Genomic DNA, 21,847 nt, shown 5'->3' with positions numbered 1-21,847 from the left:
TAATCATATACATAAACTTTAGTTTATGTGTCAGATTTGTTATTTTTATTATTTTCTTCATGTTTGGACTTAGTTAACATACTTTGAGTTTATTGTAAATGAGTAAATATTAGTCTATAAGTTTTGGATCTATTAGGGTTATTAGTTGAACCATTATATAAGGTTTTATAAGATGAAATTTTCAGTAGCGATGAATTTATAAAATAAATTTGTGTTTTGCGTGATGTAACATGTTTTCTTTGCTAGGAAAAAGAACGAATTAACTTATCAATGTATAACTGACCTTATGACATCTTCCTTATACTTATCGTTTGCGAATTGGTATTCGTTAGATGGGGTTTCTTATTCCAATAGTATTGATATCTTAGGACATGTTTTCATTGTGTCATATTCCTATCAAACCTGATTTCTTGGCTTTTTTAGAGTTGTATCATCTTCGTTGTGAGTTGCTTGACCACGTGATTAAGAGGTCCACATCATTTAGTCTACTTAAACACTTTAATGATAAGTTATACTTTTAGATGACATTTGATTATAGTTATAGGACAGAAGAGATGGAGACAAAAGAGACATAAATGTATTTGTTTGAAGAAATAGAGACATAAAAATGAATTCATCTCTAGAATAATTTTGGAGTGAATTTATGTACTTTTAAAACATGAGATACAGAGGGGACATGTCTCCAGAGATAATATTTTTTAATTTTTATTCCTAAAATATCCATGTAAAAAACTCTCAATTCTAAAATTGTCCAACTAAGACATATAAGGATAAAAATGGTTATTATTATAGTTTTAAAACTCGACTCGAGGGTCGACCCGAGTCACGTGTTGGGATGGTCAACATAAAAATAAAAAAAGGTTATTATTATAGTTTAAAAACTTGATTCAAAGGTCAAACCGTAGCAAGTCTCGTGTCACGAATCAAGAGGGTCAGCTCGGATCAATATAAAAATAAAAATTGTTATTATCATAGTTTTTAAATCCGACTTAGGGGTTTACCTGGGCAAGGCTCAGGTCATGAGTCAAGAGAGTCAACCCAGGTTAACTCAAGTCAACATATAGATAATAGTGGTTATTATCATAGTCTTAAAAATCGACTTGAGAGTCGACATGAGGCAAGGTTCATGTTAGAGTCGAAGTGTCAAACTAAATGACCTAATTTTTTTTAAAAAAAAGTCGAAGGGTTTTTGACCCATGTTTTATTACAAGTCAACCCGGGTTTTTGATCAGGTCAGATTGAATCAATTTTTAATTTGTCTTTTCTTAAACTCAGATCAATTTAGACCCTGGATCGACCCAGTTTCGGGTCAACTTGCCAGGTCAATTTTGGTTTTATAACTAGCATTATTATAATACTATTAATTTCAACTCTAAAGATAACCTAAAATAAAAAAACAAATATCTAATTATTTTTTAAAATAAATAAGTTTTATAATAATACATATTAAGAACAAATTAAATTTTTTTATATTTTATTATATCTTGTCAATCATAATTAAACAGGATATAGAAATAATTATTTTATCTTGTACACTACTTACCAAATATAATTTTATTTTTATTTATTTATTTTTATTTTTATTATCTTTATATTTTCTATCTCAAGAGAGTAATTCAATAGTATATTACTAATCAAACACTATATTAAACGCTACATTAATTTATTAATTTTATGTTAAGCAAGTTTGACGAAGAAAGGATGACGTTGGCCATGAAATTAGAAAAAGAAATAAGAAATAAAGAGAGCGACGTCATAAATTGAATTAAATTATCCAGGATCTTACCATCACCTTCACTCAATCCGAAAATCTCCAAATGTTGCTACATCAGGACCTTTCCTTCTCTAAAACCCTAAACCCTAATTTCTCACCTTTTCCTCCCCGCCCCAAAACCCTAAGCCTAACCCTTAAACCCCAATTCCTCTGCACCACACTCTCATTTCCCAGCCAAACCCCCCAATTATGGCGCCAAGATGCCTCTCTCTGCCGAGACACCCGCTCCTTCGCCGGCCGGAGCAAGAAGGAACCAGGCGCTCCATCTCCTGGTCGAACCGGAGGTTACCGCAGACCGAAGCGGAAGGCACGCATTAGAAGGGTAAATATAGAGGAATCCCCTTACTTCCGGCTGAAAAACTCCAACAAAAACCACCCAGATAACTTGACAGAGGACCAATTGAACCAAATTGGTCTCGGGTACGATTACATGGCTCGGTTCATGGACAAAGATGACCCAAATTTAAAACACCCGTATGATTGGTACCGATATGGAGAGTACGGGCCTTATTCATGGCGAGGTGTGGTTGTTGGTGAACCAGTGCTAGGAGGGATTACTGATGAGTGTGTGACATTATATAGTCAAGTGAAAGATGATGCAGAGTGGGATAAAATTGAGCAACATGAAATGGCTGTTGATTTTGGAGAGAGGTTGAAACAAATGAATAAAGAAGCTGGGTTTCGTCATTTTTGGGTTTTTGTTAGACATCCGAAATGGAGGTTAAATGAAATGCCATGGGAGCAGTGGACACTGGTGAGTGAAGTTGTGGTGGAAGCCGGGAAACAGCGGTTGGATAAGTGGAATTTGATGGGGAGGTTAGGGAATCAAGCAAGGAAGTTGATAACACGGTGTGCTGCTTGGTTTAGGCCGGATATTATATATGTTAAGAGGCCAGTTTTTCAGTGTAGGTTTGAGCCTCAAGATGATTTTTTTAGGGGCTTAATGCCGTTTTTGGATCCGAAAACAGAAAAGGATTTTTTGTTTGAGTTGGAGAATGAGGATGGGAGCGTGCAGTTGTGTACGTATTATGAAGGGTTGTGTAAGATTGTGAAGGTGAGTCAGAAGGCGTTTGTGGATGATGTGGTGAATGCGTATGAGAAGATGAGTGATGAGAGGAAATCAGAGTGTTTGGGGTTCTTGATGAGGAATCATCCGGTGCAGTTGTTGCATCCGTATACGAAGGAGTGGAAGGCTAAGTTGGAGGAAATTGAGTTGGGTTGTGATGCACCAGATGACGATGAGGAGTATGGTAAGAATGAAACTGAGTACACTGAGTGGATTGAGGATGATGGTGATGGTGATGGTGATGATCAAGATGACGTGGTTCTGGACATGGAAGGAGGTGGAGTTGATCAGGATGATGATGATGAATCAATAAGTGAAGAAGAAGATGATGATGAAGAAGAAGAAGAAGAGAACGAGCAGTATTGGGAGAAGAAGTTTAAGAAGGCATTGAGTAGTTCTGAAGAGATGGAGAATCTTGTGAAATGGAGTGTAGATAGAACTGATGAGATATATAAGAAGCAGTCTAAGGCCATGATGCAAGGGGAAGAAGGGAAGGGGAAGAGTGAAGCGGATGGAGATGAAACTGCATTGAGAGGTGTTCGAGCTAAAGTCAGTCCAAAAGAATGGAAGATTGTGGGGATTGGTAGATGGGGAAGGAGGATCAAGAAGGCTAAAATACCTCCGGGTTTGTTTCTGAGAGCAGCAGTGAGACCTTTTAGATATAGGAATCTAGTCAAGGAGATTGTTTTGACAAGGCATGCAATCTTGGACGGTGATATCGGTGGGAAGGATTGAAGTTCTGGATCTGCGGATTGTTGTTTTTTGGAAGTGATCCTCTTCTGTGAGCAATTGTGAAATTTCTTTGCCAAACCAACTGCACATTGCCCGAGTCTTTGTTAAGTGCTGTGAGCATGTAAAACTAATCGTACAATTTCGGTCTGATTTTGTTCAGAGTAGAGAATGTTAGATTCAGTTTATTAAATGGTGTATGGATCACCGCATGATGTGTGCTGTGATTACTGTGAACTTACACTGCAAAATAAAGTATGAGAGCATTGTATTTCTAGTCCATGGCACTTCAAACTGATTTTCCTTGAAAGCTTCCTCCTAAATTATGTGTTAATAGTTTCCAGGATAGAAGAAAGATGAAAATGGCTCTTGATGAGGCAGGCAGAGAGCCTAGGTAGCAGCAGAGGTCTGGGATGATTGTCATTGAGCTTGATGCATAAAGCAAAACCCCAGATGACGAAAGACGAAGGAACAGGGTGCTTAGGATTTGTGGTCGCTAATTCAATATCACCATGTCAGATTATCTGGTTCTGTGAAAAGTCGAACAGGAAAAAAAATGCTGCTGCTTCCACGATTTTGTAAGGCTCATTATTCTCCCTATCTTTTTTATCAATACGTTAAGATAGTTTTCCAAGTTGGACGAGTATTAAGCAAAAATCTGTAAATTATTAAACTGTCTACTGACCACCTGCATTAAGTTGGACATCAACAAACTCATCTGCGTCGGTTAAGCTGATTTGTTTTTTGTTTACATTTAATTCCTTCTCTGGACAATTTCAAGGACACACATCTAAGAACTCAAAGAAATGAATGAACTTCCAGAGGTTCATAGGTTAAGTTGATGAATTAAAGAAAAAAAATAAAAAATAAAAAACCGAAACCTCAACAAGATGACCATCACCCGAGCTATAATAATCACGTTTGGCATGGGAAACGAGATGTCTTGCATACTTGCTACCATTTTATATTGCCGTAGCTTCTGCTGTTTGCGTATAGCTCATGTTTTTTTTTTTTGTAATAGATCTCATCTATAATTATATTTCAAACATAGTTTTTGTCGAAGTTAAACTAACCTGATTTTAGAGAGTGTTTGAAATTGTTTTTTAAAATAATTTTTTAGTTGAAATACATCATAATTGTTTTTAGATTTTTAAAAAAAACTTTGTGGGTAACTAGGAGCTTAATAAAAAACAAACAAGGCCATAGGTTTTTTTGGCTGAAGGCAAATATTATAAAAAAAATTAAGAAGTCTTAATGTTTCGTGTATACACAGACTCAAAACATTATAAATTGCTCTAGTGTAATGACTCTTCTTTTCTTCCCAAACAAAAACAATAAACTAGACATTAAGGGTAAATTTGTATTTTTTTATTAAGGTTCATTGGTCATTATTATATTAATCGAGGATAATTCAATCTTTTTATTTTTTTTAGTACAGTAAAATAACTTAATTACTTAAAAGCTAACATAACTAAACTAACATCCATGAGCTTTTGTCTCTTTTCTTTTTTTAAATACAATAAAAATGATTGAATTATATTTTAAAGAAAAAATTACTAAAATTGAGTTCAAGGGCTATTTGTATTTTCATTATGTTTTTTTTTTTTTGTTATGATCAGGTTGACTTAGGGGTAATTGGGTAATTGAACAAGTAAAAATTATTATTTTAAAAAATAGTAGATGCATGCATTTTACGCATCAACGTGTGGATTGTTTTCTTGTCATTCAAGTAATGTGTATGATGTCTCACGGTAGACAAAAGCAGGTTTCCACAACAGCGTTCGAATCCTCTCGATGTTCTTGCCATCATAAACAGTGTGTGTAGCCAATGGACCTCCAGTTTTGTATTAACGGGCTTTTCATTTCATTTCATTTCTTTTCTCTCTCCTTCTCGATTTTCATGTCTAACCCTTCAAGTTTTAAAACATCCATTCAATTTATTTTTTCTTCAAATTTGATCATTGTTCCTTTTATTACTACTTGTCTTATTTGAAATAATTTATAAAAATAGATTTTTTTCGATTTCATCCTTTGATTTTTTAATCTATCATATTTAGTCCCTATTCTTTTTATTGTTATTTGTTTTATTTGAGATAATTTTTTAAATTAATTGTTTTTTAATGATTTCATCCTCCTTTCATTTTTTTTTCCTAATAAATTTGATCATTGCTCTTTTAATTACTATTTTTTTACTTCAGCAAGTTTTGAAATTGATTTTTTTTATTTCATCTTTTTATATTAAATTGGTTGAAAATTAAGCTTATTGATTGAGCTCGAGTCTAAGATTTCACGGGTAACCTATGTTTAAAAGATTCGTCCGAGCTTGCTTATTTCATCCATAATTTTTTTATTTGCTTTTTATATGGTTTTTCACTAACTTTGAAAGTAACTTGGGTTATCTTGAGTTTTTTTATTTATCATTCATTGTTATATTTAACTTTTTTAAAAGATTTTTTTTCAATTAAATTAAATTAATTAATTAAATATAAATATAAAATTATCACTTCATAACATTTTGTTTTATTTTATAGACTATTACTTTTATAACACGTGAAATCTCTTTCAATGTTATCATATAATATTTCACAATAGAATTAATAACTCTTGATGATGGTAAGACAATATCCACAATAAAACAATAATGAATCTCCAAGAAAACTTTCCTGAATATGATATTAATAACTTATTTTTTATTGTTAATTATTACCAAATTTTTTTTGCTATATTTACTATCAATATTTTTTTAATTATATTATTAAATTAACCAAACTTTTTTATATTCATTCTAGTCGATAACCAAGATCTTAAATTTTCCTCCTCCTTTAAGATCGTTAGTGTTACCTAAATATATATTTTTTTTACACGAGGAAGAATTTGAACCAGTCCACGGCTTGCACGGGCCACCGCAAACCACCTATCTAGTAGTCACAAAATCAGCTCAACTATCCGAATTCAAAACAGAGTTAGCCTCTCCAAGTTATTGATGGTTTAACCACGTTTAGTTTTGCAAGTTCTGTTACAAACTTTTTAATACCTACAATAGAAAGAAGCCTGGGGATGCAGACGGAGAGCGACTTGGCATGAATCAATCCAAAGCATATCAGCAGCTTCCAGTACAAAAAAGAGATGTAAGATCATTGGCGACGCTAATTACAACTTTGATCTGGATCTTTTCTTGTTAGTCATACATCAAGAACCACTGTCACTAACCACGAATTCTTAGACACCAAAGTAGTCCTCTGGGACAAGGAATTTCAATCCAATAACCTGCATCCAAAACAAACCTCATTTAACTCTTGAGCAAATCATTGAACCAATTGTCAACAGTACGCAAAACCAATTTTCATTACTAATCCAGCCACTTATAAATTGAAACAAACAGTACAGACAAACAAAGGATAATTTATTCAGGAAATAAGGATAAATGATCTTCTGTGGATGATCACAATGTATGCATAACTGATAAATCTAACTATACCTTTGCAAATTTTATGTCAGCATCGCTATGATCATTGGGTCTCCCTGCTGCATCACCAACATAAAAGGATCTACAAACGCACAAAATGAGAAGCCATATCAAACCACCATTCTGGTTCATAAATTAGTCACATTCTATAATTCCACAACTACATAAGATTGTTGATGGGAGTAATGATAATACAGCCTTAAAAATGCCCTTCAAATGTTGAGAGTGATATCTTATAAAGCCAACAGGCCCCAAATAAATAAGTGAAGAAATTAAGGGAAGAGGAAAATAACTGATCCATATCAATGGAGATGCCAGAGTTAAAGTGTTTCTCCATAATCTGCCACATTCCAGGTTTAGGTTTGCGGAAGGGATCTTCTACTTTACCATCAAACCCACAAGCTATAAAAACCTGCATGCAGACATTGCAGGTGAATTATTTCAGTATGCTAATGATTATTTTCATGTTCTTTACACTAAATGCATTACTATCTGTGTCAGATCCATACACTATATCAGATGACAAGGGACTACAGGTGATGCAAGGGCTGTGGTAGAATAAAGATGAAGAATGTGTTTCCATACAATAGACTAATCAAAACCATCAGTCATGACCAAAAAACATAGCCAGTGACAAAGATCTTCATGGGCAAGAGGATGTTAACCAGCGAGTCATTTGCTCTTCTTGCAGTACTTAGAATAGATATAACCAATCCTAGGAGAAAGAATCAGGCTGAGACTAGGGCCATCCAAATAACACAATCTTATGAGTTGAAATTTCAGAGGCACCTTGTCAAGAAACTACCAATTTAGAATTGATGAGAAGCCAAACAACTTTGAATCTTTTGAGATAATATAGAAAAAGGTCCGGGAAGTTGAAGCTATCAATAACTTCCAGGGAGACTAAAAGCATTTGAAAATACTGGTGTGTCTTTGTGTAGATATGGTTGAAAATCTTCGCTTTAATATCTTATTTTTCTCTCTGAACAAAAAAAAAAGGACAAATTTTCAGCTATTGGATCACATGACAAAAAGATGAATGAGAATGCACAGGCTGATCTTCCAGGAGTTGGAATTCTACAAAATGTTTGCAAAATTCATATCTTAATGTCATGTACCTAAACATGTGTTGTCATCTCAAGGACACAAGGTCCTGTGTTTCATAAGGATAATATATGTCAACAGAGATTCTATCAAAAGAACAAAAATAATAAAACAAATCAGCAGAATGAACAACCTGGATTGGAACCTTGACATGCTTGATGAAGTTGTTTAGGCGTCCAATTTTTGAGTCCACAGCTACCTGCCTTTTGTTCTTCCAGCGATCAATATTGGATTCATTTGTGAATATAACCTAAATATGGCATAAATGACATTTTAACAGCATAAACAAATTAACAGGAACAAAATCTGGTGACAAGAAGCTGGAAAAATACTTTTTTAAATCAAATTTTAAGACACAAAGCCCTTGCAAGAAAACAGACAGACCAGCTTGAAGCCATCATTATATAAGCTCAGCAGCTTGTCTGGTATTGAGGGGAACATGATGGACCAAGCATCTGCACCTACTCTGAAATCAAAGAAGCATTATGAGGCAATCCATTAGATTCTCAATTTGATCCTAACGGAAATTCAACATAAGACTTGGAGACAGCCACTCAAAGAAATAGAGGGTTAAAGATTCCAAGCTGAAAACTCTGCCCAAGTGTCTGGTCACTAAAACTGATAGTGGAAGCAATTAATCACATGGAGCAAAAGGAGAAACCCAAGAAAATACAACTTCATAGAAATCTGCAAAAGCAAAAACTGTTCAATGGATGACTTAAAAAGGAGGTGTATACCTCTTGACAGATGTTTTTGCGAGACAGCCATCAAAATCAAATGCAGCAATTTTATTCGAATCACGGAGACCATCATCCTGCAAATGCTGAAGTTAAGTTTTCACGTGCACACCAACAATGGTTTGCAAGCACAAAAAGAAATGGCATATTGCATCTGAACATTACTAAGAAAAACTTAGTCTTACTTTACTCATGCATATATACAAGAACTCTACACCTTTCAATTCAAGATAGTGAAGGAAATCAAACAAAAACAGAGGCAAATGTTCTTTTTAGTTCTCTTTCCTTGGGCCATGCTTTGAATCATAAGATATATGGAAATTCAGTTAATCTGCAAGGGTGTGTAGTGTGGCTGGACATGGGTGTGTCTTAGCAGCATTGCCCAAAAATAAGGCCAACAGCTCACCCGTTCAAGAAATATAATTGTCTGAAATGCCTTCCATTTAGGTAATAATGTAGCGTCCTGAATCAAAAGGAAAACATAAAACAAGTAAGAAACACAGACTTTTTCCAAACAAGGGAAAGGCATATAAACAGAAACAAAAGAAAGTTGATATATGAAAATGAAGTCAGAAAAAATACGACAATATGCATTCAGAATATATCTGACCTTATAATTGTCCCTAACATCGGAGAGTGAAAAGGCTATGTCCAGGCTGGCTTCCTCATTAGCTATTGACAACTAGAAGCAATGATGTTCAAAATAAAATAAATAGATGTCCAATTGAAAATGAAAAGTTGTATCAAGAAAAGTAAACAGCCATTGGAATATGCCAACAAATTAAGGACTTTATAAATTAAACACTCAGAACATCACAAGACAACCTTTCAATTGAGAACTTGACAATTAAAATCAAAGAAACATAAATTTAGAGAGGAGAAAACAACAAGATAATCTACCTTAGTTTTCTTCGTATTTATTTTCTCCAGTTCACTTTCTTCCGCATCTTCATCTGTTCTCTGAATCAGGTTATGAAAAAATATCAGCAATACAGATGTATGCGCAGGAGTACAAACATAAAGATAGCTGAGTTTTTAAGATATCCATATGCCCTTGATACCTTGGAACTTTTCCGGCTTATTTCAACATCTTGATCTCCATTTGAAACCTGTAATGTTGGAATATGTGTTAATTAGAATAGATAGATGCTTATAGAATAACCCTCTAGAGTCCAACCTGTACATCCCACCACACATTCGTCCCAAAATATAAACAAAAAACAGCACGCTAAGAACACAAATCCTTTGGCAATTTTTATATGCGCATTGTAAATTCATCCAGCCAAGACCACATATACCTTTGTCTTTTCTGAAAAAAAAAACATTAAACAATAACAAAAGGGAATTTTCGTCTTAAATCTCTCAAGCTGAACCAGAGAAACACAGCAAAACTAATAACCATGACAATTACAACAAATCACCATTAATGTCATAACAAACCCTAGCTAAACTCCATAATCATCATAACTGCCCAATTAGAATACAACCAGTTGCCATGACGAAAAACCTAAAAACGTCAACTGCTGTTCGTGTTCACAAGGAAGAGCATCAATAAATATTAATTAATACCTGTTCCGCCAATTTCTTCAGGGCTTCCTGATCACAACTCTGCAAAACACGATCAAACGGTTAAATTCTCACTTTCCATTAACCCGTAATTTTTTATAATTAAAACCAAACAACATAAAAATCCCCAACACCCCACAGAAACCCTAAAACCAAAAAACTACCTGGAGAGAATCAAACCCTCCAATGTGCTCGGTAGAGTCAATCTTGTCAGAGAAGCAACCCAAGTGATGCCATTTGGTCATATCAAACCCTCTTGAGTCTCTACTGACCAAACCCAACCTGAGGGCCTTAGCAGATATTGCTTTCGAGCATGTCTTGCACGATGACCTGCTCGATTTCGCGTACTCGGCGATGATTCTGGCTTTTGAAGTAGGAGGCATTGCTCTTTTGGGGTTTTGGAGAGTGGAACAAAGACTAGAGTGTTTTGTAATTCTGAAAAAGAAAAGACAAGAGTTTTTGCTGTTGGAGGTGAGAGCTGTACAGTAATGGGCGAGCATGGAAAAGTTGGGTCCTTATCGGAAGTCGCTTAGCCAGCGGGCTATTAGCCTCAACTTCTTCCCGCCAGTTTATAGGAGCCGAGCGAGCGAAATACTTATCGTATATTATATTATAGAACTAATGTGAAAAAAAATATCTCAAAAAAAAAAAACAAATAATAATTAAAAAATAAAAATCAAATTTAACAAGAATGAGGACCAGAATTGATATAAAAATTAAAAAAATATAATGTTAAGGAATGAAATTGAAAAACAAAATCAAAAAAATCAAAAAAATAAAGATTAAATTTAATACAATAAACAATTGACATGATTTGAATCTTCCAACACATGACCAACCGCCTAAAAAAGCCCAGCATAGCATTTCCAATATTGTCGTGAAAGCCGTAATTTGGCCTCATATTAACACCTTATTAGTGCCTAAAACTCATAAACGTCTCTCACCAATTGACGCGTGAGGTGCATGTTTCAGCCAATTTGTCGTGCCCGTTTACCACAGTCACCATATTTGTTTTAGTTTCAATTTTGATTTCTTAACACTTAAATATTTTAATTTAGCCAAAGTTTGTTTTATTCTACAAAACCTAGTATTAACCAAGCACTAGAATTTTCCCTCATCATTGTGAAAATCCCATACCTAGACAACCAAAATAAATCACCAAGTTAAATCTCAAATAAAGAGATCAAAATAAGAAAAAAACAAAAGTTAAGTGTCAAAAACAAAAACAAATTCCTTCATTGACCTTGTAAATTAGTCAATGGTCCTAGCAAACAAAAGAGACTCAATATTTGTTTAAGCTTCGAGTTTAGTTTCCAAAGCTCCAATTCTTACTAAACAGTAAAATTAAATCATATTTTTGTTAGCCCAGAGGTCTTTAAACTTTTATAGTTTATTTATTTTATGTTAACAACAATTAGTGGATTTAATATGCATGTCAAAGGTCTTATTGTTGTAGGAATCTATACCATATCATTTAAAGTATAATGAACTTAAAGATGCCTAATCATGTTTTAATGTAATCAAGTCTTTATGAAATTTAATTTGGCATTATAAAATGATTTTTATTCAAAAATACCTACATTGCCAAAATTCATCATCCAATTTATTTTTATTACCAAAACTTATATAGTGATAAATAATTATGAAAATCATGTTAATCATATATTTTGGTATTATCACTCAATTCATTTTCTATTAAGAGCAAAGCTTCTTATCTATTTTTAGCGAAGAGAATTTATCACATGTGTTCTTATACTATTTAAAGTTTATGAAGTATGATAACTCTTGTGAGAGTTTTACCTATTATGAAAATATAAGTGGCACTTGAACCACTTGGATAATCTTTGGTTGTAAGCCCATTGAGAGGTTTAGATCTTGATCCTAGAAAAATATTGTGAAAATTTTAATCTTGAGCCTTGAAATAAGATTATATAAGGTTTTTTAATATTGATTCTGAAAAAATATTAGTGTATTTAGCAAGTCTCATCCACTAAAAAGACCATTAATTGATACTGAATACATGAACATAGTTTCAATAAGTGGAGTAGATAACCAAACCACTCTAAAACTTGGTGTGTCATTCTCTCATTATATATCTTATTGTATTTGTGCATTGATTAATTGTGTGTTGTTATTGCCAAAATTTGAGGTGGTGTTTTTCATAAAGACTGTAAAATTCAATTTAGCTTTTATTTCAACCACCGTCTTAAGCTATTTTAGACTCTCAATTTTTTTCAAACTGAGTAACAACTAAGCGATAAAATATTTCCCTCACGTTGTGAGGCCCTCATTGAGCATCAACCGAGCTATTTTAGAATTAAAACTTGCTGTGTGTGTTTGGTAATGAGGTGCAGAGTGCTTTTGTGAAAATGCTTTAAAATAATATTTGTTTAGATTTTTTTAATTTTTGACATCAACATATCAAGATCATTAAAAACAACTAAAAAGACATTAATTTAATATTTTTTTAGGTGAAAAATTATTTGAAAAGCACTTTAAAAAGTTGCTTGAATCATAAAAACATACACTCATCCAGTGAACCTTTATTGTATCCTTAATAGTTTTCATTTTATAAACTAGTTGAACGCCCCTCGATTATGAGGATGATAAACATTGAGTTATTTGTGTTTTTTATTATATTGAATGTTAAACCCATGATTTTTTAGACATTTGACTTCATACATGTTTTTTATGGATTAATAATTAGTTTTTTCAAATAATCAAAATATATAATCATAAATAGAAATTGAATGTAGACCAACCAAATTATGAAACAAAATATGATAAAATGTAATGTCTTTCACATAATATATGCTTTGAATATTCAATTTATACATTCATTTGAACACTTTATCCTATGAGAGCAACAAACAAAGAATTATCTTATTTTTTCCTTCATTTCTAACATTTCACTTTATATTTATAGTTATCTTACATGTTTTTATATCCACCAAGTATTTTTCATTTCATAATTTTTTGAGAATAAATATTGTAAATTTCTTTTTATTCATATTTTTTAAAGAGTTGTTGCTGTAATTTTTCTTTTCTTATATTTATAAATTAATCACATTATTTAGGACCTTTAATTTTTTTATAGCACAATACAAAATAATTAAATATTTAGAATTAAAAGGTCATGCGAAAAAATTGACACATTTTAAATACATGTGAAAATAATTATCAGTATCTTGTTTCTAAGACAATCACCACTAGAATAGTTGTCTCATCACTATTATTAACACCAGTATCACCTTACTATCATTATGTTACCACTATCAATATTTGCAATTTAGATAGTCATAATTATATTCACTACCTTACAACCATTAAATGACCACATCATTATTGTCCCTCCACGTCTATCGCCATCTTTGTTGGCTTTTGCAAACATAGTTATTGTCGCGAAGAACATCTTGATGAGTTAATTAGAATTGAGTAAAGTAAGAAAGAATAGTCATCACCTAATTTTACGGTAACTAGGAACCCTAACTGATTATGTTAAAAGAAAGGAAAAAATCATTATAAGGCAATATAACTAATATGGATTGCTTTATATTTGTTTTTAATAATATTTTCACACCCGACATTATGACGAGCCCATAAAAGCAAAAGCTTATATTATATTAATAAAGTATAGTAAAAATAGAAAGATGAGTCGTCACTTAGTATTATGGTCATTAGAAAATCATAACTGATTAATAGATATCCATGGTAAAAGACTGATTATACTAAATGAAAGATATTATTACTATAAAGCATCTTACTTAAGGTAGTTTGCATTGTTTATCTTATATTTTAATCCTAATAGTTTGTTGTATCTTATCTATCAGTGGTCTATCTATAGGATAATAACGAGTTTACTGCGATAAATTAAACCCTAATTGTTGCTTTGAACCTAACCATTCTAAAGTCTGATTTATTTTTGTCACTCTAAATTGTTACCTTTAAATAACACCTGGTGAATTGACAATTCTAAAGTTAGTCACTCTTGATCACAATCTATGATTAATTATCAATTGAATTATGTAAGTAAGTTATCTATGGGCCTATATTAGGCTTATTGGACCAAACCCAAAGAATAAGGAAGGTCCATGGAAGGTGTCTCAATGAGGTTCACCTATCCTATTGCATTTGTGTTTCACTCCTAATATTTGTTAAATTAAGACTTAATACTCTCAATTCACACTCATATGTACTTAATGAATATTAAACTATTTTTTTTAACATTCTTGATTTTTTATTGGTGAATATTATACTAAAAAAATTAATACTCATGATTTTGTAATCGGTGAATATTAAACTAAAAGTTTTATTATTTGAAAAATTAATAGGACGCATTACTCCTACTAATATCCAAAGGAATAGCCCATATTAAGTTCATTTATCCAAAATACCAAAAATGAATAGCAAAATATATTTTTTTAACATGATTTGTGAGAAAAGAAGGATTAATTTTTTAAAGGTTTGAAATGTCAGCCTAATTGGCCTTTTTAATTTGGGCAAAATCTCAATGAATTTTATAAACTTGTTATAAAACCCTAAAATATACATGACATTTTCTTTTTCTTTTTCTTTTGTAATGCTAAAATAACCATTAAAACATGTAAGAATATTTTTTTTTGTTTTTTTAGATATTTGAGAGACTTAGCCATGATGCATGAGATTTGATGATGATAAAGTTTTTTATGTTTTGAATGATGTGGATAATGTATTTACCAATAAAATTCACAAAAATCAAACAAGGTTAATTGTTCATTGAAGACATTATAAACATATAAGAACCCTAATTTTGCATGTATAAAATGACAATAAGTAATGAGCACAAACTCATGAACAAGGCTAAAATCAATTCTAAGCATGCTATTCCATATAATCCTTACACATAGAAGGGGTATGCAAGATTAAAATTTTTGACCAACATTATTCTAATATAAAATCAATCTGATATACATTGCGTAATCCAAAAATCTCATCACAAAACACATCAAAATCAACAATTAAGATAATTATTTAAAAGTGGTTTGGGGTCCAAAATAGACCTTTTAGAGGTGGCTAAAGAGGACAAAAAAAAGGCTAGAATAATAATAAAAAAAACATTGTTTGACCCATAAAGGTAGTGTTCGCATGTAATAGTTATACTCCAAAAATGGGTTGTCAAGTTTCATGTTATTCTATGCACCACCAACGTCTACCCGATATGGATGGCTCTTTAGGGTGTTCCAAATATTCCTTCTTCTTCCTATAATGATGATTAGGCCACCAGGGCACCTCCAATTGGTGGGGGAGATCTAAATTGAAAAGTCATGATGGTCTTTTCTCCCAATTAGTTTGTTTTCTAACTTTCAGATCTGCTCACACCAAGATTATTGGGTTATTGAGCTTGTATGTCTATGTAGTTATCTTCAATAGTAGAAGAATGATGGTGGTCTTTCCTGGTTTGGAGGTCAAATGAGAGAGAAATCAAATAAAGAAGTTTTTAGGTCTCTCTCTCTCTCTCTCTCTCTCTCTCTCTCTCTCTGATGATGATGATACAAGTGATACTAGTTTCAATTGATTGGGGGCTTTAGTAGAGGGCTTTGAGATGAAGAGAATAATGGTGGTCTCGTTAGAAATGAAGGGCAAAGGTGAGAGAAATCGAGGGAAATGTTTTTGGGTTTAGAGAGATAAAGCTAAGTTTAATTTTTATAAGAGAAAGGTAGGAGATGAATAGTGTTATTCTAGGGTTTGTTTCTCCATATTCCAGCTCATATTCTCTAAAAAATAATCTATGTTGGCTACGATTTTGGTGGAAGAGATGATGAATAATATTTTATTTTTTATGTATGGTGGCCTATTTTCTCTATAATACACTCATTTGTTTATAGCCCATAAATTTTCATTTTCTCTTTTGTTACTTGGTCCCTAAATAACTCAATTTTATTTTTATCCCTCGTTTTTCTTGTTTTGAACTTTAGACCTTTACCCATTCTACTCCCTATTTTGATTTTGATTTTGTCTTTTTTTATTGTATTGTTTTTAAAACAATGTTAAAGTTGATTTTATAAAAAAATAATAAAAAAGAATTATGAAATGATAAAATGACAAAACATATGTTAAATTATTTTCATAACTCCTTATCCCATAACACCTAAAATTTAAAACTAATAAAATACTTAAATATATTATTTTTTAATTTAGGGATATGATTATAAATAACATATTACCTATTTTCTAATGAGAGTTGTAAATTTACTTTCCCAATTATCACAAACATATTAGTTTTTGGGTTAATTTATGGGCATTCTAAGTGCAAATGATCTCATGACCATAACTATAAAACAAATAAAATAAAATAAAATAAAATGCAATCCAATCAGTAACCAACTTAAAACCAAGATACTTATTGTGATAACAAAGAAATACAATGTACATTACAGAATTTGTACAAAAAACAAACATCTCCCAACTTGCTTTACCCTTTTCATGCCTGCAACATGCAAGTACTTGTACAAACATGCAAGAATGCCTGACCCCCAGCTATACTACATAATGGCCTTAAAGTTCTTTAATAAAGGAAGATAGAACAATAACACATATATCCTACCGAGATCCATGAATAGTATGCTGCCAAACATATGGAGTAAATATGCTCTATCATACTTGTGCATCATATCATATTGTCATCACATATAACATCAATTGATTCCAGAAATCTCTCTAGTTTGTAAACCTTAATTGTTCTGATGTAATTAAATACACAAATAATATCAATTGTACAAAAACACCTAACATTGCTTCACTTAAACCCTAAATTATCTCAATTAAACAAAATAGCACTTATCAAACACAACCCTAAACAATAATAAATTAAAACTAAAAAGTCTAACAATTTAACAATAATACCCATAAAATTAAGAGAAATGTAGTGTTTTTACCTTTATTTATTGATGATTAGGTGTTGGTTCGAGCAGTGGTCATGATTGAGAGATTAAAAGAGGAGATTAGGTCTATGTTTTTTGTTAAAAAAACACTAAAATGATGTATGAAGAAGAGGAGAAGAAAATTTTGGTGTTTTGGTAGAGGATTGATAGCTATTTTGGGTGATCTAGGAGAAGAATGATTGAGTTTTTGGGTTTTTTTAGGTGAGGGGTGGTGACTATGGAAGGAAAAAAAAGAAAAAAAAAAGGTTTTTAACATGCAATTATGAACATCACTTTTGTCATGTAATTGTGATTGCGATTGGTGATCATATGTTTGTATAAAAACACGATTGATAATTATTTGTTGGTTCAAAATGTATTATTTTTAAAATATTTTTCAGTCGGGGTCTTTAGCAAATTTGTTTTAACTATGTTACTATTAAAAAAATTCCTATATTTCTCTCTTTTCCGCCTAGTTATAAAACCCGGTCCAGCCTAGTGGGTCGACCCGGGACCTAGTCGACCATGTGGCTGGACCGGTCCGGGTTTAATAAAAGACTGGCCGGAACAACAGCCCGGTAAAACCCGGTCGACCGGCGGGTCAACCCATAACCCAAGCGAATCCGGACGAGACCCGATTTTTTTTTTCAAACGTGAGATTTGAAACCCATTAGTATATATAATCTATGTTCCCAAGAAAAAAGTTATGTTTATTCAATGTGGGATAAAAAGCTTTTTGGTTTAAATATTTCAACTTAAAGGGATAACATAGTATCTTTTCAATGTGGGATTTGAAGTTTTTTCGTATATATACTCTATGTTCCAATGAAAAAAGTTATGTTTTTTCAATGTGAGATTTGAAACCCATTAGTATAAATACTCTATGTTCCCAAGAAAAAATTTATGTTTTTTCAATGTGGGATAAAAGATAACACATTATCTTTTCAATGTGGGATTTGAAGCCCTTTCGTATATATACTATATGTTCCCAAGAAAAAAGTTATGTTTTTTCAATGTGGGATACAAAAGTTTTTGGTTTAAATACTTCAACTTAAAGAGATAACATAGTATCTTTTTAATGTGAGATTTGAAGCCCTTTCGTATATATACTCTATGTTCCCAAGAAAAAAGTTATATTTTTTCAATGTAGGATTTGAAATTCATTAGTATATATACTCTATGTTCCCAAGGAAAAAATTATTTATTCAATGTGAGATAAAAAAAAAATTTTAGTTCAAATACTTCAAATTAAAAGCTTAACATACTATCTTTTTAATGTGGGATACATTTTTTTTAAAATATTTTTTTAAACTTTATTATTTATAATATGTATAGCTTATATTTACATGAATTTTTTCTTAATTTTTTCATATGAAATATTAAAGTTTTAAATATTTTTTTTAATTTTTTTAAATTAATCCGAGTTGACCTATAAAACTCGAAAACCAACTTTTTAACCGAATGAATCCCCGAATGATTCCCCAAACTGGTTTTAATAACTATGCTTTTCCGAACGGGGAAGGAATGCATTTTGGTTTTTGAAGGCAAATGCAGCCCACAAGCCCATACGGAAAAAACATTGACTGTAGATGGGGCCCAAATTCATTAGGCTAGGATTAGGGGCTAGTCCTGCTCGCCACGTAAAATGCAGATTTATTTTTCTTTTTGGATAGCCCCTCCTCTTCTTATATAATGAGAAGCGGAAGCCAGAGTCCTAAAAACCAGAGATAAAGACACGCAACAACATATAAAATCACCTAACCAATAGATAGAGAGAAAGATATTATTGTTGATTAAAAGAGGGAAAAAAATGTCAGGAGGTGGACCAATCTCACAGGACTGGGAACCCGTAGTGATCCGCAAGAAAGCTCCCAACGCCGCCGCCAAGAAGGATGAGAAGGCCGTCAACGCCGCCCGCCGCTCCGGTGCCGAGATCGAAACCATCAAAAAATGTACCCCTCCCCTCTTTTATCCTCTCTCGTATTATTTAGATGGTTAATTTAACTCAATCTGTCAATCCAAACATTCTGTTTTTTTTTTGTATCGTTGATGATGATAGTGAAGTTAGGGTTTGTTTCTTGATACAAAAATTTAAAGAACATTTGATAATTGTCTTGGATCTCTAATTGTATTTGTTATTTTGGAATCTATTGTGATAATAAGCACCATTAGAGTTCAGTTTTTTTTTTTTTTCATTTTTAGAGATTAGGGTTTAAGTGGTAGTTTTCAACTTTTCTTTTTCAAATTATTATTAACCTGTTATGAATATAAAATAATTAAATGAAAGAAATATGCACCTATATTTCCTAATTTATAAATTTTTAAAAACTTTAATCTAGGGGAAAAAGATAAACTATAATATGGCAGCTAGGGGAAATAATAAACTGCCATCATGTTTGTTTGTGTGAACTTAAAATGATTGTATTTTAATCTGACCTGCAGCAACTGCTGGTACGAACAAGGCTGCTTCTAGCAGCACTTCTTTGAACACAAGGAAGCTCGATGAAGAAACAGAGAACCTTGCTCGTGAGTATAGCATATATCTTTTTTTTTTCTTGCACATCTGCACACATGTGAAAAGTTCTTTGGTGGGTAATTGTTTGTATCATTGTTAACATTGTTGTGTTTGAGTCTTCATGGTTTTCTGTGTTTATATCACTGTTAACATTGTCGTGTTTGAGTATTCATGGTTTTCTGTGTTTTATCTTGCTGTGTATAAGTAATGTTAATTGACTTTACAGTTCTCTATTAAAATTAATCTACTGAATGATGAATCATTGTTAACATTTTTGTGCTTGAGTTTTCATGTTTTTCTGTGTTTATATTATTGTTAACATTGTTGTGGTTTAGTTTTCATGGTTTTCTGTGTTTGTCTTGTTGTGTATAAGTAATGTTAATTGACTGTACAGTTCTCTATTAAAATTAATCCACTGATTGATGAGTTTTGAGGATCTTGAGGTTTGTTTGCTGATGAAACTGTGTTGTCATCGGCTTGCTCTGACTTAAAATAAAGGTAGCCTTTAATCTCATCTAGAGATAAGCTTTTCCTTTTTGATCTTTAGCTGAAGAGAGTTCCTAAAGGAATCTGTATAAAGTTGCCTCTTTCTTGTCATCATTTTAGAATTTGACTCTTCATGGTGAAAATCCTGTATTTCAGGCTTTTTAAGTCATCATGGGAATTAAAATATGAGGAACAATTGTTTAAAATTAATTGTGTTTTTTTTTGTGATTCTATGTACCGAACAAGTAGCACACATCTTACTTCTAGATGCAACTTGCTCAGTTGAACTTCACACTCCTTTCTTTGATCATCTTCATGTATAATGTTACACAAAATGATGATTATGTTTCTCTAAATCATCCCCACATAAGTTTTTGGTGTTTTAGCATGTTCCTGGACCTCGCTACTGGGTTTTAGCTCTCTCCCAAGTTGCTCTTGTTTTTGTTAGATGATGTGTGATACTTTACCACTGGAAGAAAAAATCTTCCTAAAACCTTCTGGTCTGTTTGTGTTGTTTTCCCACAGATGACCGAGTGCCAACTGAACTGAAGAAAGCAATTATGCAGGGTAGAACGGACAAGAAACTTACCCAGGCTCAACTTGCACAGGTCCCTCTCTCTTTCTCACTCTCTCATCCACAATAACTTCAGCTTTTATATCAGTACTCTTATTTTTTTCCTCCCGGTGCAGTTGATCAACGAGAAGCCCCAGATAATTCAGGAGTATGAATCCGGAAAAGCCATTCCTAATCAGCAGATTATAGGCAAACTGGAGAGGGCTCTTGGTGTGAAGCTGCGGGGAAAGAAGTGAAGTAGGATTTGAAACACAGCAGGGAGCTATAAAGTTGTTTCCAGCTGTCTCTTGAGTCTTAAAATTGGTGGTGTAGATGGGACCCTTTCTACCTTTGTTATGGCTCGCTTGTAAGAAACAGTCGCTTTGACCCGTGTGATGTCTTTGAATTTAGATCTACCTTTCTGTCCCTTGGTTCCTCTTCTGTGTTTTGTGGACCAAAATCTTTTGGATGGTTTAGACTTGCAAGAATTTTCACCTAAAAACGAAAGACCCATTTTGTAAATGACCTTCCACATTGCATGAAGTGATGAAATTGTCTACCTCTAATTTGGAAGTTCACGGTGCCACTTGTTGAGGATGTTGGATCAGTTGTTGCACTGATCACAGCATTTAGATTAACAGCAAAATTAATGAAATCTAAGTTGTTTAGTAGACTTCGACCGTTGTTCTGATATCCATATTTTAGGCTTCTCCTCGGAACTACGAAGTGTGTTTCCTAATGGGCCTTGAACTTGAAATTAATCTTACAATACCAAACATGGAAACCATTGTAGATATGTTTTAATTTACTGTTAATTGTAATAATGAATTTGCGATTTTATTCTTAAAAAATCATACAATACTGTCTTCCAAGGATAATATTACAATACTGATTTTGTTGGATTTTTTTGCTATTTTTTTTAAACGTTAAAGTACTTTATTGCCTTTGAAAA

The 21,847-nt window shown here is 32.5% G+C and overlaps 3 protein-coding genes across 4 annotated transcripts; 2 read left to right on the top strand and 1 right to left on the bottom strand.

Moving 5' to 3' along the window:
* The first annotated feature begins 1,781 nt into the window (after positions 1-1,781).
* On the top strand, positions 1,782-3,846 carry LOC18095484 (uncharacterized). Its single transcript, XM_006370083.3, has one exon. It carries the CDS (start codon positions 1,818-1,820, stop codon positions 3,573-3,575), a length of 1,758 nt encoding a protein of 585 aa, XP_006370145.2. The 5' UTR covers positions 1,782-1,817; the 3' UTR covers positions 3,576-3,846.
* Positions 3,847-6,520: 2,674 nt separating this feature from the next.
* LOC18095483 (polynucleotide 3'-phosphatase ZDP) lies at positions 6,521-11,015 on the bottom strand. The gene is made up of 12 exons (XM_024602777.2): positions 10,607-11,015; positions 10,446-10,484; positions 9,938-9,985; positions 9,777-9,836; positions 9,487-9,558; positions 9,283-9,339; positions 8,877-8,953; positions 8,524-8,605; positions 8,273-8,389; positions 7,329-7,447; positions 7,048-7,117; positions 6,521-6,836 (listed from the first exon to the last, which is right to left on the bottom strand). The coding sequence occupies exons 1-12, from the start codon at positions 10,940-10,942 to the stop codon at positions 6,789-6,791; spliced, it is 1,125 nt and encodes a 374-aa protein (XP_024458545.1). The 5' UTR covers positions 10,943-11,015; the 3' UTR covers positions 6,521-6,788.
* A 7,994-nt stretch (positions 11,016-19,009) lies between these two features.
* Positions 19,010-21,468, top strand: LOC18095482 (multiprotein-bridging factor 1b). Of its 2 annotated transcripts, XM_006370081.3 has the most exons (4): positions 19,010-19,293; positions 19,784-19,867; positions 20,868-20,950; positions 21,033-21,468. In XM_006370081.3, the coding sequence occupies exons 1-4, from the start codon at positions 19,152-19,154 to the stop codon at positions 21,150-21,152; spliced, it is 429 nt and encodes a 142-aa protein (XP_006370143.1). In that variant the 5' UTR covers positions 19,010-19,151; the 3' UTR covers positions 21,153-21,468. The 2 variants fall into 2 exon arrangements, with proteins under 2 accessions (XP_006370143.1, XP_024455381.1); XM_024599613.2 differs by lacking the exon at positions 19,784-19,867 and having other exon boundaries at positions 19,034-19,293.
* Positions 21,469-21,847: the final 379 nt, after the last annotated feature.

This window comes from Populus trichocarpa, chromosome 1, assembly GCF_000002775.5.
Source record: "Populus trichocarpa isolate Nisqually-1 chromosome 1, P.trichocarpa_v4.1, whole genome shotgun sequence".
Classification (NCBI taxonomy): domain Eukaryota; kingdom Viridiplantae; phylum Streptophyta; class Magnoliopsida; order Malpighiales; family Salicaceae; genus Populus; species Populus trichocarpa.
This window is presented reverse-complemented; position numbering and strand designations above follow the sequence as displayed.